We start from the raw sequence: 19,380 nt of genomic DNA on the forward strand, positions 1-19,380 counted from the left end.
TAATAACGAGCTGCATTGTTAGAATATAATAGGCTGCATCTTGCCCTCTGCTGAGCTACTTTACAAAGGACAGAGGAAATGGCAGGGAAAAGGGCAGGAGAAATTTATTTCTGAGGTGCCAAGAAACAGATTTTTTTCCTCCAAGCATCTGCAGATCGGAAACAATGATAACCCTTTTGTATCCCACTGGCATACTCTGGGGATTAATTCTTATCAAGCCCTGGAAAACTTCCAGAAAGTCAGTAAGACATGTATACAGTAATGGTATCAGTATTTTTGAGAGATTTTGGTTTTCACTCACAGTTTTAGGGAAGTTCATTGATTACGTTTAAATATATAATGTCCCTTTTTTTCCTGACACAGAAGTGAATAACCTGACAGATTTCATTTGGTCAAATTTGATAACATGAAGAACCTATTCTGTTTGATTTCAAATAAACCTGGAGCAGACAAACAAAAGAAGAAATATTTTTTTTTTCAATGCCTTGATTTCTTTTTGATTGTAGAAAATGAGCCTGCTATAAAACATGTTATGGTCCTGAGTACCACAGACTGACCCCAACAATATTTCTATAAGGTAGCACAGAAATTGCACCTTTAGGAATCACTAAATATCAGAAGGACAAAGCTCCTGTAAAAATATCTTGTAAAAAAGGAAAACAAAGGAAAAAAAGAAGACCTCATTGTGCTGTTAAGCTAATGTTGAAGAAGAAAAGATGGAATGATAGTTTAACCTCTTGTACTGAGATCCACTGCAAATTTAAGAATACGTACTGCCATTGCAATGTTTAGATAAAAATTACTTTTCTAGGCAGTAGTTTCATTGCTGTTTCCATAGCCTGCATCATTGCACTCATCACTGCAATATCTCCAGCTGTCTCTGTCCTGCTCAGAAAGTTTGTTTCACAACTGGTCTTACTGAGCTCCCAGGGATCTTTCCCGGCATAAGGAACAGGGTGACATGAGCAGAGGTACTATAATGTGATTTTGTGCCACCAAACTGGGAACTGAGTTTCTTGGAAGAGCTTCACCTGCTGTTAGTTGCCTTGTATCATCATTCTCAGTATGGGAAAACAGAAAGGGCAACAGAACAAATTCCTGTGACCTTTGATTTCTGCTCCAGACCAGAGAGCTTTGTTCAATTATGAAACCCCCCTGAAGTCTGAGGGTGAAAACTTCCTGAAAGTGGCAATGCAGAAATAGGCTCTGTGGAGCCAGGTAGATCAGGGATGTCTCTCTGAAGTACTTCAAAGATATATACTTTTTTTTTCCTTTTTTTTTTTTTTTTTCCTGCTGTTCCCTCCTCCCAACCCCCCCCTCCCCAAGGACAGAGAAAGTGCAGTGAGGGTAGCATCATGGACACTAAAGAGATATTTTTTTTCTAGAGATACAAATATCAGAAACTCTCAATAACAGTGCTCTTCTTTGCAATTTGGTGACTTAAGTCAAGATTGTTTCTACCTTTCTACTTTGTCTCTATTTGTAAAAAATGCAAGATGGAACAAAAATCTCCCAAATAGAAGATTTTGCTTAAATATATTTGCTTGTACATCCTGCAGTGGAGCTCATTAGCCAAATGTCTAGTGCATTTATAATTTTTTCCTCTTTTTTACTGGACTCTTTCCTTATGGAGGAGACCCTTACCTTAATTAAAAATGAGAAAATTAATACATGAATCATCCCAAGGGAAGAGAGCAAACTCGGATTCTGATCTCTGTTCTCAAGGGCTTTATTTTTACCCTTAAAACAGACATTCTGTCTTCAAACAGATATAATCAGAGATGATCCAGGTAATAGAAACTAAGTATGCCACCTAGACTCAGCTGAAGGAACAACTTGCTAACATTCATTGCCAGACTTTATATTCACTGATCTTATTTTGACCCCTGACTTTTACATTCCTTGCTAAACAGTGGCCCACTCTCTGCCTTTTTACCTAGTAAATATTATTTTTAGTTGACAGAACACCTAATAATCTCTGAAGGATTTGACCCACTTGAGAAAAAAAACAAATCTACTATAAGCTCTGACACAGTAGTAGTGGGGTAGTGGGGTGTTATTTCATGCCTTGTTATGCCTAAAGTAAAGGGAAGAATATTATGTGAAGTTATACAGTATGATCTACACCATCAGTCAAAATGGGATAATGTTTGCAATATGCATAAGATGTTACAGAACACATTCTAGTCTTCAAATCATTTTGCATCACAGAAATGAATAACCTTATATAATCTCAGTAAGTTGAATACCTGAGTAAAATCCTGTTCTTGTAAATACCAACAGATTGCCTTGTAACTATGCAGGGATTCCTGTTTTCTCCAGTGCCCCTTGCTTTACAAAAATAGAGGTCAAACTCATTTATTTCATGTTACTAACACAATTTTTCATCAAGTTTCCATTGTTCACCAGTTGTCTCTATATCTTCTCTACATCTAACAAAACCAACAACAGTTTCTAGCTCCTTCAGTGCTCTTCTGAAACAATTGCCTGTATTATGATGGTGCTGCTTATGGGCAAGACTAGGCATTCTGGCAGAATAAGAGAAACAAATGAAAAAGAATTGAACTTGCTTCTTCTGTATCTCTCGTCACTGTAACAGACATACGTCTCCAGTATGACCTGGGTAGGTGCTTGGACACCAGTGTTGCCAGCTGGATGGATGGCTAGCCAGAAGAAGAAATACCTGTTTTCCTCTCTGAATCACCAGAACAATTCAAATGCATGCAGGGCACAGACCTGACATCAGTGACCCAATTGTACATTACCTCTGCCTATTTCTGTATCTTTCTAGGAACAGGAACAGAGATATGTAGAAAGACACATGGTAGAATAGCTCCATCACTAATACTAGTTTAAAAATAAATTTATGAAGTCCTTTGAACAATATAGGGTGCATCAAAGAGTGGACATAAAATAAGCATTTGCTTACAACACAACTTGCACACGGAAGCTCCACTCCTGGGAAAACTCTATGTTTTGTCAAGATTCATGGATTCCACAGTACAAAACCTCTGAAAAACTCTAGTGAAAGAGAACTGGGCTCTATCTCTTCATAGCGTATTAACAAAAAACAGCTTTGACAGTGAATGATGATCTGGGAAATCTTTCTACAATAAGATCCTTATACTCCAGTCTCTGAAAACATCAAGGTCAGAATTTGATAAAAAGTTTAACGCTCCCGTCAGAAGATATTATACTATCAGATTTATTCTTATTTTCCTAAGATTGTTTCATGTCAATGAAAAATGTCCAAAACAAAGAATAAGGAATATCCCATCCTATGCAAGGTCTATCAGTATTTCATATTAATGTGCATGCATTACCAAAGTTTTCCTTGAAACACACATTTCTAACCAAGGGACCAGACTGGATATATACGTGAAAAGCAAAGGACGACACTGTCAGCTTTAGTACCACATGGAAACTAAGAACTGCAATTTTAGAGATTTACCTGAAAAAAACAGGACTAGCTAAAGTCACTGAGATCAAGACAGTAGGTTGTAAAGCCCACAGATACCCCCATCACAACAGATCTTTTTTACCTTATTCACATAAACTCGCGGGTTTCTTCAAGAAAAAGGTCCCTCCATCACAGAGCCTTCTCTTAAAGCTCTTTCAAGTACTGCACAATTGTATCAAATAGGTAACTGCATAATATATTGACAGGGCACCCTGAGGATGCCTTTTGCACTCCAAGCTCTCTCCAGGGAGCTCCTTCCTTGTGAGGGATAGAAACCGAAGTCCACAGCTTAACTCACATTGCACTTCTGCACTTCACACCAGTTGCTAGAACAAACAGAAAATTACATCCACATCACCTGCTTCAGTGGAGGAAGAACTGGCACTTTAGCTGGTGTAAGGAGTCAGCTCATGTCATCGTCTATCGCTGTATGGCCTTTTTCTCCTTCCTCGCTAGAACATGAACAATTCCTTCTAAAGTCAAAGTGGAATTATTCTTTTGCTACATTAAAAGAATAAGGACTTGAATAATGAAATATAGAATCCTATATTCATTTCTACAATCACTCCCTGTAATTGCAAAAGCAGGAACTTAATGCCGCTCTGGATTTCATCAGGTTGGTGAAGGACCACCACCAATCTCTAAAATATATCAGCACATTTATTCACACGACAGTTTTTAATTATGCCACTCTCATGTAGCAGGACTCAAAGTGTCTCACCAGACACTCAAAACCCGATCAGCTTTCATTTATTCACACTGCACACTGTGGGCTGCAGGCCAGGCCAGCACAATGCCCTCAGTTAAAACAGTCGTGGCAACAATGACAACTCCTGATGTTTTAGCTTAACCTGTCATCTTTGCATCACACAGTTTCATGGTACAAAAAAGTAGAAAAAGCTTTTAGTGTACCTTTAAGACTATATTGCCCCTAATTCATTTTTCATTACCTCTTAAGAGTGAAGAACTTTTGTGTTCATCACTATTCAGACTTGTCTATGATGCCTACATATCCAAAACAGAAATGCACAGGCATGCAAGGCGCAGCATTTGCGTAGTACAAGATCTCCAGGTACTGCCCTCCAGAAACAAAGACTACTGCAAGTGGCAAGGCAGACAAGCCAGGGGTGGTCCACAATGGCCATGAGGCCGTCTTCCAATGACACCACATTTACAAAGACAGGTCTTGCTAAGCAGAGAAGTGGCACTCTCTTAATCGCCTTTCAATACACAACCTTTGAAGAAAAAAACTCATTATTTCACGCTGATTACTACACAGTAGTTTTGGACAGATACCTACCGTGGTGGGAAGAGAAAACAGTAGGGACAGCTGGGTAGTGCTATGAGAGAAACTCAATTTTTGTTGTGACCAGAGTCTTTGCCCTCAATCACACATTCCTTTTTAAATGTTAGTCCTTTATCAAATTATCTAGAAATGGATATCACTGAAAAGGAGGGAAGGAAGGAGACACACCTGATGTGTAGAGTGGTACTGCCCAGCGGGCATAAAAGAAACACACATCAGGCATTTCCCATTCTCTTCCATCCAGTGATATGCATGAATCCTACTACTCCACCAGCACTGAGAAAAAACCAAATTAGCCAATAGCTACTGGTTGAACACTGCAGGAGTGTGGCATGGAACCCGATAAGGAAGAGTTTCAAATTAAAATCCACTATCGTGCTCATGTGTAGGGTCATGAGCAACAGAGAGACCCATCCCTGGATCACTCTGACAGGTGGATTTCATCTGCATGAGCGAAGTGATGGGTGTGTGCTCTGTAATGAACATGGGAACAGTGATGTGATGGCAGGGTACCATCACCAGTCCTGTGCTACAGAAAAAGAATCTGACTAAGTCTCCCCCACTTTCTGTCTGTGCTACATCTGTGAAAACATACAGTTTGATTCTCCATATACTCACATTAATTTTATGCAGGTGTTACTGCATTTTCAGTGAAGAAACTCCTGATTTATAATGATTGTAGGTAGGAGGATGATTAAGAACAGAATACCTCAAGTGAAATAGGTATTCAAAGAGCTTAGTAAATAATTTGATATGAATAATTCATTTGAAATAAATTGATATTTTCCCCTAGTCCTGAAGAGACCAAGAATAGAGTGTGAATGTTTAACATTTATATGTTACTTGCAATTATTTGTGAACTACATCAAGTAACTTGTGGTTTACACATAATTCAAATAGGAAATTATGATTATTAAATAAAACATAAAATTTACAACTCCCACAGCAAATTATGTCTTTTGACTAATTTATGTAATGATCTTAGCTAGTCTGCCCTTCATGAATTTCAAACTGCATGTTCAATATTTGCAATTATCTGTGCAGGCAGCAGTTACATAAGTCATCTGACCAGTAGCAGTCACACCACCATGTGAGATGCAGTCAACATAGAAAAACCAGCACACTGTACAGTTTCAAAGAGTTCAGAAAATACTGAAGCATGCAGTTAAAAATTACAGCTGAATCTTTTCCCTTCAAAAGCACATGGGTAGGAAGCTTGTCCCTTCTTCACTGAGCACTAGAGTCTATTGACATACATGGATGAGGTGGTAGGAATGTGAGGTGTTGCTTATTCTTTCTTTTTGTCCAGAACATTAAGTTTGTTGCTTAATGTTTTTTAATGGGTGAGCAGCACCAACGTGTTGCTTGAGGTTTGTCACTGGGGCTGGAGAGGGAATTGGGTGCAGCAGGAGAACAAGCAGCTTAGCACATGTGAAAGAAAGGCTCGGGAAAGGCATGGATATTGACAGCCAGTCGAGACAGCTTGAAAGAAGATTTGGTCCGATTTTCAGGTTGGGTAAGATTCACCCTTTTTGAAATATGTTTGAAGGTAGAAGGTGAAAACTAAATGCTGTTAATCACATTGGCCTCGTGTTAGTTGCTGACCCCAACTTAGACCACACTGTGGCCTCACTGAAACCTATGGGATCTTCGTCTTCAGCTGGGATGGAACCAGGATTTCATACTTGATCCTTACAATAATGGCTTTTATTTTCTTTATTTTGTTCTTATTAAACTGTCTTACTAGGCCCTCTTCCTTCTAAATCTAACTGGTTGTTTAGATGTCTAGGACCTGTTATTCCTATGTATTTTTATCTCGCCAGCTAAACAAACCTGAAATAAACCTAAATGTGACACAAAACCACTGGCTGCTAATGCTTAGTATAACAGGCTATCTGTTATTGGTGGTGTTAAATACCCTGCAGAAAATAATGAGAGGGAATAAAGAGCACCACAAAGCGTGCTTAGAGCAAACAGCCCACTGCTAGGATATATATGTGAGCAGCTAAAATGATTCCTAAAAAGTTTGGCCTGGCTTTGGCCAGTAAAGCATGAATGTGTCAGCAATGGGCACTTCTTTAATAGCTGAGCTGCAGTAAAAGCAGCTCCACTCAACTGCAGTGCTTCCTTCCACTTCTAGGTTGTTTGAAGCACTGAGAAGGAAATAGCAATATATTAGAAATATATAATAAAAAATAAGTGTCTGTGTGCTTTGAAAATATATCTAGATGATAATCACACTTTCCTATTATCTGCTGCCTTCTACTTGAAGAACCCAGTGAGCTCAGGAGATGGTTTTCTTTACAATTAATATTTTTATTGTTGACATTTCCCCTCTCTCGTCTCTGTATATTCTCTTACCGCTCTGTTCAGTCATGAATATGACAGTTTTTAAATCTGTGAGATACTGAATGTTAAGGACCAAAAATTCACTCGGTCACCAAAATAATTGACTTGATTTTCTAACCCTGCACATACAAACCTTCTTCTGTTGCAGATGGAAATGAGTCTGGTGATACTCCCATCCCCATCACAGCAGGACAGCTAAGGCTGCTGAGGTTTGTGGTATCATGTGCAGGTTAAATCAGTGAGTTAAGAGTGAATCTAGTTATCTGCATAGTGGCTAAGATGCTTTCTCTGCAGTCATGGACGTAGACAGGTATCTCAGGTTGTTTCCTGCACATAACTGTCTCCATCTGCACTTGCAGCTCCTCCCCTCAATGCACCTCATCTCCCTTGTGACTATTTCATCAGAGCCCGTTTCAACCCTTATTTGTGAGAACATGTGTGAAATCTGTGCAGTGGAGTGCTGGTTGCTCCATGCTCATTTCCTCTCCCCAGCTCACATCCACCCTACCGCTGTAAGACACCACGGACCACAGCCCCACAGTTTTTGAGTTATTCTTATACTTTGAATAAAATTGGCAAGTCTACCATAGGAAAAAGACAATTCTGTTTGTCTTTGAAGACACCACAATGGCAAATATTGCCAATTTTAACACAGAACTAGTGCCTATACCTCTATTTCCTTCAAAATTTGAATGAAAAGCAAATGTTCTCTCTGGTAATCAAAAACTCTCCTACTTGACTGAGTGTGTCTGATACCAAGAAAACAAAAATACTGGTAAGTTTGAAGGCAGTACTGAAATGCATAATGCTAGAAACACAAACTTTTTTTTCTTTTTTTCTAAATAAGAAGGCGCTTTAGTAAAAGTACTTTAATGAAGCTGCTTTAATGAAGGAATAATTGCCTTTAAGTGACGATGTTTGAAAAAAAGATATTACAAGCAACTTCTTATTCAGAAATCAGCAGCCAGAATCAATAAAAAAAACATAAAATGTAGGCAGATACTGATGTGGATAATGTATGCATAATACTGCTATAAAGAGTTGAATTTGGTGAAAAAAGCTGATGAAATAGAATAGGTGATGTTAATTCTATTGAGGCTGACTTCAAGTAGCTAGTGTTCAACCAGTTTGGTTTTTATATGGCCTTGAAAGATATGCCAACTATAGCTGCTTAATCCATATTGCAATTAGAAACTGTTACCTTTGTTGATCAACAAAATATGAAATGGAAGAAAAGAAAAATAACATACCATGTTCACACACAAAACAAAAAGAGCTATATCAGGGACATCAGGGAAGGTGGAATACTATAACAACACATTTTATATTGTTATACTATTCCACCCACCTTAATGGAGAACCCTTCGGTGTGGCTACGCCATAGCCTTTCGAATCCAGATTTCCTCCCACTTTCATGGTGTCACAAGGCTTTCGTTGCTCAATGTATTCATTCATGGTGGACTCCAGCAGGAAGGCAAACTTGCCCTTGGATTTGCGGACACGAGCTACTCCCTCTGCAGTAGTCCTAGTGAACACTGACGGCTCTGCTGATTTCATGTAGGTCCACATCTTTTCATACACTGCTATTTTTGATCTCTGGAGAAAATCAAAAAGAAGTTAGAACAAAATAATGTTGCAACATTTCAGAGTGGCACTATTCAAAATAAAATCAATAGCATTTAATTTTTCAAACAAGTGGGGTTGGGAAAATCTGACTTGGATAAGGATTTTTTTTTTAATTTCATGATTATTGAAAAAATATATATATAAATACTATAAAATCACATATCACATTTAGGCCCAGTTAGCCTCTATCAGTTACAGATTAAGGCAGTTCACACAGTCAGAGTTCACACAGTCAGTGTTATAAAGTGTGTTTTAGGGAATTATACACAAAATAGAAATCCATAACAGATTTGGGAAAGAGAAAAAATAAAATAATCCCCCATAAACACTGAGATAAATCTTGAGACAATTCTTAGCTCTAACACTTGCTTCTTACACCATTAAAACTACCATAGCTTAAATAAGATTTCTACTTATTCGGTAATTCAGAGTCCAGAATTGATTCAACTTACATTCAGAAAGTCTGTACAACATTTCAAGACATGGGTCACAATAAAAGATATAAACATCAAACTGGATGAAATATGGTATTAAAGGAAACATAATGCTGGGAGTATTTTATCTTAAAGAAATATTAGGTATGTTTTTAGAACAGCAGTATCAGTGGGTTTATTTCAAAGACTGATCTTGAAAGTAATTGGGTAAGAAATATGCAAGATTGGGTAAGAAATGTGCAAGAATTCATGGCTTAGTTGAAGGTTTTCCTGACTTGGAATGTGTGGTGGAGTCACAAATAAAGGCTTTAGTGAAAATAAAACTTAAGCAAAAATAAAAACAAATAAAAAAAATAATTAGGAAGGGAAGAATTCAAAATGGGAAACCTCAGTGGTGAGACTACTGTCAAGATGAGAAACTTCCCATGCTAGTTATGTTCATTCAGCAACTCCTTTGCTTCATCCAGCAACAGTGATATGCAAAGCAGCAGTGTGTCAGCTGAATGTTATCCAGAGTTTTTATTTAATGAGAGATGGCACTTGTCTTCTCTTACACATGGTGTAAAAAAGACTGTTTTTACCCATGACTCAAGTCAGCTTTTCTCTGAGTCAACACGAGTTTCAAGCAAAATAAGAACTGGTCTGTGAGCTCATTCCTATGCTACGTTGAGCACTTCAGGAAAATATTATTTTTTATTATAAGGCCCCAAAACAAAGGATCTTGGAATATTTAAACAAATATAAAATCCTATCATCTAGGTGTTATTTCAATTTAGAGTGGCTTAAAAAAGCCTGGAACCAAACCTTTGCATAGGTAAGAGTAATTTCCCTGAGGCACTTCCTTTTAGCAATTACTGACTGATTGTATTATTACTTAGAAACTGGTTTGTTAGTGAAGTACGTCCAACTTGAAAGTAAGAGACATTTAAACAGAATTGTTCAATAAAAATACCACACAAATTATCCTTTCTTTTTTATAGCTTGTCTGTATGCATCATTTAATCTGTCAAACACAATAAAACTTAAATGAATAACGGTTGTGTATGTCCATAATCACATCCTGACTTGTCACCCTTTCTTTCCACTGCAGACACATCTACTCTTCATTTACATAATAGTGACTAAGAGCAGAGCCTAAGCCAAGACACCCATGTGTTCCTTTTGCTCTATACTAATATAATTTCATGGATTTAAACTTACAGAAAGAAAAAAATGGAAGAGAGCAGTAATGAATCAGGCTTACTTTCAGAGTATTTACTTGCTTTTGTCTACTTTCACTTTCAATCACTTACATCTTAAAATTCTTATAATGAGATAAACATATAATAGGTCACTATCCTTCAAAACTAAAACCACGTAACACATAAAATAGCACTATTAGGAATAAGAAATTACACCCTAAACCAATTAAAAAGTTGCATTTAAATTCATTTTTTCAGGATTTAGTTTCCTTTGCTTATCAAGAGACAAAAAATATGGAAAGTCTGACAAGTCACCTGCTCTGTGAGAACGTTCTTCTCCCAAGCTTTCATTTGTTAACATTCAATGTATACATGTCAACCCAGAGTGAAAACTGAAGAGCGAACCAACAGATATTCCGTATTATCATACTAAGAAAGCTTTGTAGCTTTCCCCTGCAGTCAATCAGGCCAGAATGATTTTCTTTTAGGGCTTTTTCTGAGTAAGATTGCTAAAGCTAAGCTTTTTCCTCTTGTTCAAGCTGCTTTTTTCAACTCTTGCTGTTTCCAAAACATAGAGTAAATAGCCAGTAGAATCAGTCTTATTTTTCTTAATGATGTCTTTAAAATGACTTTTTCTTTTTCTGTTTTCAGTCTGGATTTAAAGCTGAATGAATAGCTGTTCTGATTTTCTGACATTTTGATCAGAAATGATCAAATGATAAGAAAATGTCCTGAAGGATCAGACTCATCCAGAGAGTAATCACTGATGGAAACGTTACTCATGACTCTAATTCTAAAACTGATGATGTTTGCTTCCAAACACACCAAAAAAAAAAAAAATCTGTTAGAATTGGGAAACCTGTTAAGAATTGGGAAACAAGCCTTCTTGTACTATTGTTTGAGGCGAGGTCTGAATGTATACATTATGCAAACAGTATCATCCATCAGTGATATTTTATCTTTGTCCCTTTTTTGTACAAAATAATTTTTAGAAATACTGCATACAATAGCATTAGCAATCACTGTACTTCTGCAGAGATTAGAAACCAATTGATGACAGGGCTTCAGCTATGCCATTAAAAAAAAAAAAAAAGATCATAAATCTAAATCTTGATTAAGCATCAAATTCTGCATCTGCAACTTGGAAGTGTTTGGGGTTACTTTTAATGTTTCCTTTTATATTTTGAAAAAAAGGCAAAAATATAAACATCGATTTTACTTCTTTCTCTTAATCTAGAAAACTAACTTAGAAAATCTAGAAAACTAACTTAGATTAAACTCCCTGGACAGCTTCATTATGTGAAGGCTGAACTATTGTGTGTTCATTAAGTGCCATTTGTGTCTTATAAGGCATCCTCATTTTATAGCTAAAAGCATGCAAGAAAACGTCTTCAAGTTCCCTCTGGGGCTATCACTTGCAATAAAACAGTTATTTCACTACAGACCTTTTGGGGGACACTCAGCAGCTGCCCTGGAATTGGTACTATCTGTAGTTCACAAATCCCATTCATAATTTGGTTAATAAATGAGTGACTTCAGTTTGGCCAAGCTGAAAACATTCAAGCTATGTGGGACACAGAACAGTTCCCTTTCAATAAGACAATAAGAAGAAATTATCACCCCATCTTCCTTTCCTCTAAAAATGCCTTAACCTGTAGCTTTCAGATAAATAATAATAACAAACAATTTAATTTCCAAGGAAGAATTACTGGCTTACAGCATTTATTCAGAGCCATGTTCAAACACTAAACTCACACACCTTCAGTCACCTAATCTTAACTTTCATCTGCTAGAGACATGAAATAAAGCAGGACCGGTTGTTTATGATGTACTCTTTGTGATGACCAGGCTCCTTTTTTTCCAGCTGGCAAAGGAAGAGGATTACATACAACCACACAAGCACAGGAAAGCAAATGAAAATGAAGTAATCAATAGAGACAGCACAGACATATAAGTGGTTATTTAGGCTATTTCCTAATGTTACAACCACATTCCCCCAAGATATATTTTCTCTTTATTATTCATCTGAAAGTCAGCAAATTAAAAAATGCATGTCCTGTCCACCACTCAAGACCCTAAAGCAAAATGCACACAGCCAAATCCATAAGTAGAAGCAAAACCTGCAAGACTGCATGTTATCATCATAGAGTTTCAATGCTGCACATCATTTCAGTGCTGTAGCTTCAAATGAATCAATAGTGCAATGCTGCTTTAATTATCACTGGCTCCAGTATCCCTTGGGGCAGCTCTTCTCCCCTTTGTGACAGGATCAATAAGCTTTCCACAAATTAAAATAACTGGAAACTCCAACAAATGGTGTCAGGGGGTAAAAATGTAGATAAAGTATTGCAGGAGTTACAAAGCATATTATATATAATTGCAAAATAACATTTCACCCTTGCAAGCATCTTATCAGAGTGGTCAGTAGGGAGAGCTGTTCTAATGGACATGTCAACTTACTCTGAAGAACTCTTTGGTTGACCCTGAGTCCAGTGTCCCGTAAGCAATTTCAGTTTGTTTGGCAAGGTCTTCTGCACTTTCTATGGGCGAGACCATTCGCTCAACAGTCAAGAAAGCAGCGAGGTTAGCAGTATAGGATGAAATAATGATGAGCGTGAAGAACCACCAGACACCTCCAACAATGCGACCTGAGAGGGATCTAAACATGAATAAGATAATGCACATTTTCCTGTCTCTTAAGCCACAAAGAGAGAAAGAGAGAAGGCAATGTTATTACAGAACATGTCATTATGTAACAGTCAATGGGAGGGAGATTATTTGCTTTTTGAATTCTAATATATGCGTTTTCTCTTGAATCTTAATGCCTATGGTACAGAGTCCACTGTACTAACACATCACACATATACAGAAGTATGAATTCTGTTGAACAGTAATCCCAATGTTCTTATTATTTCAGGAAATTATTAACGTCAAAAATTTTGTCAAAAACCCTGGGTAGATAATCACTTTTGGGAGACAAAAGTAAAGCATGGCAGTTGCAAATCAGTAGCTTTCTGTTTCCTCGTTAAAAAAAAAAAAGAAAAAAAAAAAAAGCCTTAGCACATGGGTTATATTGGCTCTAGGATTAAAATGTTCCTGTCACCCATACAGCATATGTTCAGTTATCACAAACTTATCAAACGTCCTACAAGCTACTATAAAAAATTGACTTTTTCACTTTTTTTGTTATTTAAGAAGCAAGTATTTAGTGGAAACATATTTAAGTTAAGTAAAAAGTATATTTTCCATTTTAACACTGGTAATTTGATGAGAAGGCTGTTGAAGAGTAACATATTAATCTAGTATCAATCATCAGCAATTTTATTGCTAACTTCAATAACAGCAGAGTTAGGCCAATGCTGAATGCTGTCAAAATCTCACTGTTAATACAAGTTTGAAAGATTGGGTCATCATGTCAAAATAAGAAGTTGTAGTTACTGCACACTAAAGTTCCAGAACATCTAAAAAGGTTGAGAAATTCAGGACTGGGGTCACATATTACATCTGAGGTAACCCACTCTGTAAGGTCTAGCTTGGCAATACAACGTGGTTTCTCAGAAACAGACGACCAAATATAGTCTCTCTCGTAGACAGTGATATCCTGGAAGCAGTGCTGCAGAACTTAATAGGGAACAGAAATGGGACATTCATTCATGCAAGGCAAATACTCAGCATAATAGTGTGCATTTCATAATTGCAATACAATGGAACTAATTTAGCAACAACATAATTCCTCTGAAGTCGACTCAGTGGAATTGCCCCTGTGTGTACCTGCTGTTTCTGAGAGCTGTTTGTGATTTATGCACGTTGACATATGTAAAATAATAATGTCTGAAATTCAAAACAGATTCTCTGTTGCCCTTATCACAGCTATTAAAAAAAAAAAGAAAAATGAAAAGACTTCCTAAAGAATGAACCTCAAAACACTGCCAGGAAAATAAAAAGGAAGATTTTATGCTTCAGTGTTGAAGATAAAATGCAAATGTAAAAAGATTTGACACAAACCTTGGGGAAATATCACATCCTTGTTGCATAAAGGCACCCAGGGAAAACCAGAGGCTGTTGAATATGCCAAACTCATTGGGAGGTTGGTCACTGGGTCCTTCTTTCCCATCCTCTGGTTCTTCTGTGTGCCACTCGTATGGGCTAAACCTGCTAACTAGGAACAGGACCACACTGACACCAATGTAGGCAAAGACTATGCACATCCAGATCTCATACGCCAAAGGGTCCAAGAAGGAAAACACTCCTGGTTTAGATTTCTGGGGCTTTTTGATCATAATGGATATCCCCAAACTCATAAAAGGCTTAGAAAAATCAATGACCTCTTCTCGTACCAAAGTGATGGTCAGAGGCGCAACAGCAATCTCTGCTTTCTATAAAGAAAAAAGAAATATAGATGTATATATTAATTGGAGTTGACTTATACTCAGCTAAGCAGCTAATTCCAAAAATATGTTATCAACATCAGGACACTGTGGCTTATGTTCTTCACACCATGTTTCTGTTTCTTTCTATTACGGTCAATACGCTTTTAGTAAGACATATACACATTGCAGAGTTCTATTTTACAAAATTACAGAAATACTTAGTTTTCCTGCTAAGGGGAAGACTCTGAGATCTTGCAGAGGAGAGCAGCAGTGTAGGTAGATCATTTTAGGTATTAATTTAAATATAATATAAAGGAATTAAAGTAAGAATGCAAAATAAGAATGGCCTTATTGTCAATGAATGTATAGGGATTATTTTATAAAATCCCAGAAAAAGTTATTTATTACTATATTTTCATAAGGTACAATCATTTTTTATGGGCAAACCAGCTCGTAGTCTCAAGTAAATTTGAAATTCCGTGAAGCAGCAAAGGTGATTAATTAATACCACAATGCCATAAAACTACACAAAATATCTTGGGGGAAAGATAGTTCTGTAAGAATGAATCAAGTTTTAAACAGTGCAAAAAGGCAAGTATACGGAAAATAGATGTGCAAAATTATGCAGGTAAAGGATGGAAATTGTATTGAATCAATTTCCATCAGAGAGAGAGAAAAAAATTGTTTCTAAACATGTTTATAATGAAATGCCAGTCTTGAATGAATCATTACCGATGATGATGGTGATTAGGGCTGCTAACAATGATGTCTACATTAACTATAAAGGTATTGCAGCTGTGCTAATGTGTCATTTTTTGCTCAGGCACTTCATATGACACCAAGGTTTGCTCCTTGCCTTGCCTTGCCCTGCATGCTAAAGCTGTCATTATAGCAGTACATAAGCTGGGAATTGTAAGAGCAACTGGGACAGAATATGCACTGGTAGGAGGGGAGCAGAGATGCAGAAGCTGCTGAAACCTTTTTCCTGTTCATTATCCCAGGCGGACTCTCAAAGCAGAGCCCTGTCTCTCTGGCTACCCTGGACATCTTAGCTGATGGGCTAAAGAGGGTAACTGAGTATATTTTAAATACTTTGTTTTTGTTGTAAATAAGGTGGACTCAAAACCTGCCTTCAGGCCTTAATATATGAGATAATCTGCCTGTATATCCCCCCATCCCAGGCCCAGTTGTCTTCACAGGCACACGGAAGCTATTCATAAATCTTCATAGTATAACTGTCTTCATTTTCTTTTCTAAATAGTCAGTTGGCCCAAATTCATCTTACTGAGTAGCATCTTCAGATACAATACATATTCCACAGTTTATCAAAGCATTTAAGCATGTTTGCCTTTTAGTAAGTTCTTAAGGACATTCATACTCAGTAAAATACACAAGGATATATTTAAATCCCATCAATTTCAGTAAGATTAAAACATGCTGAAAATTAAGGATGTGCTTAAATAGTTTGTCTAATCCAAGTGTTACATAAATAGCTTGCGTGATAAAGAAAAAGAGAAACTGCAATATAGGATTTTTCTCATCTAAAAACTTTAAAACAGATAAATGCACTTAAAGTAATATGTTCTTGTTATTTTATATACTAAGTTATACAGAGGTATATATATTTTATGGAATTTAATTTAAAACTAATGTAATGTAGTTTTTAAAAATCTGTATTGGTAGCTGTATAATTTTGAATAATTCAAAAGAAGTGACTCATTCCAATGCAATAGCCCCCAAATGCAAATTTATATTTAAATTATTATATATTAATCATCAGGTTATATCTCTCATTCTGAAATAGTTGTGATGCAAACACTTATCATAATATTATGTAAACATATCACAATTTAAGCAATACAATTAAAATCATAATTTTGCAAGCATATCAGACATTTCTGATGCTAAACATTATAATAATGGGTAAACATTATAATAATAATGCTAATTCTCTGAATTTTAATGTAAATTTTGTAATATAGGGCATTTTAAAAAATCTTACTTCTTGATGTCTTATAATTTCATGAGTCTGACTGAAATAGATTATATGTTATCAGTAAAAAGTATGAAAAAGAAATAACTTCTAAAATATATTTTAAAATGTTCTGACAATTGTAAGTAGATTATGGTGCCTGTAGTCTAAGGACTGTATGATGGTTTGGTTTACTGGCACTGCAGCATATTTTTGTATTTCATCTCACTCATCACTCCCTTTTTCTAGAATGATGGTTTCTGTCCTTAAGAGTCAGTTATTTTATATCCCTAAATTTTAGTTGTTGTGAATGCCTAATGTGGAGTCCTTGAAATGAAATGGCTCAGGGAAACTGGGATCTACAACTGCTAATCTTTGATGTATTTGTCACATAGTGATGTCTTTATTAATGCTTGGTGTAAATGTTCATCTTGGTTACTGGGCTTCAAAAGTGTTGGCTAAGAATTGATTTTGTGTACGTGTGTGTATGTCTGCAGATTGTGACTGGCCTTAAAACAGGGATCCCTGAAGGTCATTAGTTTTTATGATGTAAGGTGGAAAAGTGATGGCACCATTTTGGTGGTAGCTGTGGAGATTAATTTAAAGACCTAATTAGCACTCTGCATGTTGTATGCAAAACATTGGATGAGCTCCATCTTACCAAATTAAAATGCCTGCAGAGCACATGCAGAACTAGAACTACATTGGAACAAGCCATCTATGCAACCCTAAGGAGTTAAAGAGAAGAAATAGGAACTTATTCCATTTCACTACAGTAGCAGTCTGATGTCAGATTGTTCATAATGTAGATAAATCATTTTCATGTCAGTGAATGTAAGGGGACAGTACGCAGATAGATCACAATTAGATGCCTAATACTTGGAAAAAATGCAGCCTACTCAATCTGATCATACTATTTACTGTTTTGTAGGACGACTGTGCAACATGTTAAGGTTTGCATAAACTCCTTGTTGAAAGCTAAATAGTGACAATAGCCGTGCATTACAAATATCAGTGTTTCTGCTTTGCCCAGTTAATGTACACCATATAATTACAGATTTAAGTGATTAACAATATAATAGTTGTGCAAACTATTCATGATTTGGTTCCCAGTGAAATTTGTTTTGACAAAGACTAATGATACTTCACACTTGAAACAACTGCATCTGTAATAGCATTTCAATCAAGGCTACACCACTACAAGTACAGATGGATTCTGCACCCTTTCGATTCTATACAATGGGACTAGACTAAGTTTGATGGTAGAGATTTTCACTTTTCCAGAACACATTACTGCAACCTTGTGAATAAAATCTGCTTGGTACAAGCTGTATGAAGGTAGCAAAGCTGTCTGAGAAAAGCAGCAAGTAATTTCAACTTCAAAAGCACGTAGCTTCTCAGATTTTAAACAGAACTGAATTCTGACCTTTTGTGTTAAGCAGTGAAAGAGTAGCATTTTGTGTCAGGAGAATGAATATTTAATTGGGGCTGACTGTTAGTGCATTTGGAAACACCTGTTACACATGGTTAATGGCATTTCAACCCCAGCCGGCATTTCTTTCTGAGTAAGCTAGTTATCAAGGGCTACATAGTCCCACAGGGGACTATGGATGTCATTCAGATACATCAGGGACAAATGAACAAGATTTACTGATAGCTTTTAATATAGCGTTGGGAAAAAAATAGTAATAAATAAATAAAATAATCCCTGCCACAACCTTATGTGCATATGGGTGTCGAGGTAACATGGGATTAAATTGGCACATGCGTCCACCCTCAGTAACACAAGTAGGGCTACATGGCATTAGTGGCACCAAGGCATTGTGGCATAGTGGAAAGAGCAGGAGAGGAAGGGAGTGTCTTGTGTGGTGCAGGAAAGGTCTGCTCTCACTGGCTGGCCTGAAACCATCTATATATCCTTTAATTTGGTTGGGAATTAGTATCTGCAAAATGTTTCCCGAACAGGTTGTCTTGACACCTTGCTAATTCGGTTGCAAATTCTCTCAATCCTGGCTGCTTATAAAAAGCCTTGCTTGAAGCACAGCCAACTACTCAGACTATTTGTGATTATGCTTTGGGGATCTAACAGAGAAGATGAACATTCCCTTACGGCAGAGCTTTGCAGGAATGAAGGGCAGATTTTTCTGCTTTTTCTAAGTGTAACAGTCCAGGAGACCTGCTGCTGTGTAAATCATCTGGCAAGGACTCAAGAAAGTTGCAGGGAGGACGGTCTTCTTGATTTCCCTGTGGAAACCTTAAGTCACAAACTTTTCTTTGTTAACCTGAAGAATGATTTGCTTTAAAGCTACACCTGTAAAAGTGAGGTAAACATGACTGAGGGAGCTCCTGGCCCTAGGGCCAACTGGCATGGGACAGGCTGCATCTCCACCAAGAAATTTCATTAACTTCCAAACTAAGGTGTCTGCATTCAAGCTGCTTATAGTCTTTGCCCCATAATAGTGTCCAGCTGGTCCCAGAAATTTTTTTGGAGAGTAATTATGGGCCAAAAATACACAAGGGACCATTGTAATAATTTAGCAGATGAGGCAAGAGTTCCAGTGCCCGGAGGAATTCCCTGGTACCACTGATATACTAGGATAGACGTAGCCTAAATAAGCTTTTGGATGGTACAGCAAATATACTGGATGCAGAGTGCTCTTAGTTCTTTTAATAAAAAAGCAT

The 19,380-nt window shown here is 36.9% G+C and overlaps 1 protein-coding gene across 8 annotated transcripts in view; it reads right to left on the reverse strand.

Annotated features, from left to right (window-relative positions):
* The window catches only part of GRIA4 (glutamate ionotropic receptor AMPA type subunit 4), a 224,548-nt gene that overhangs the window by 34,731 nt on the left and 170,437 nt on the right, over positions 1 to 19,380 (reverse strand). For all 8 annotated transcript variants that reach the window (XR_014578151.1, XM_083820243.1, XM_083820246.1 and 5 more), the window contains exons 11-13: positions 14,362 to 14,732; positions 12,817 to 13,015; positions 8,464 to 8,711 (exon numbers count right to left, since the gene is read on the reverse strand). Coding sequence is in view for 7 of the 8 variants with exons in the window: in XM_083820243.1 (XP_083676369.1) it covers positions 8,464 to 8,711; positions 12,817 to 13,015; positions 14,362 to 14,732 (818 nt within the window). In the remaining variant the exon portion in view is untranslated. The remainder of the gene's footprint in view (positions 1 to 8,463; positions 8,712 to 12,816; positions 13,016 to 14,361; positions 14,733 to 19,380) is intronic.

Source organism: Anser anser (assembly GCF_964211835.1).
Source record: "Anser anser genome assembly, chromosome: 1".
NCBI classification, from domain to species: domain Eukaryota; kingdom Metazoa; phylum Chordata; class Aves; order Anseriformes; family Anatidae; genus Anser; species Anser anser.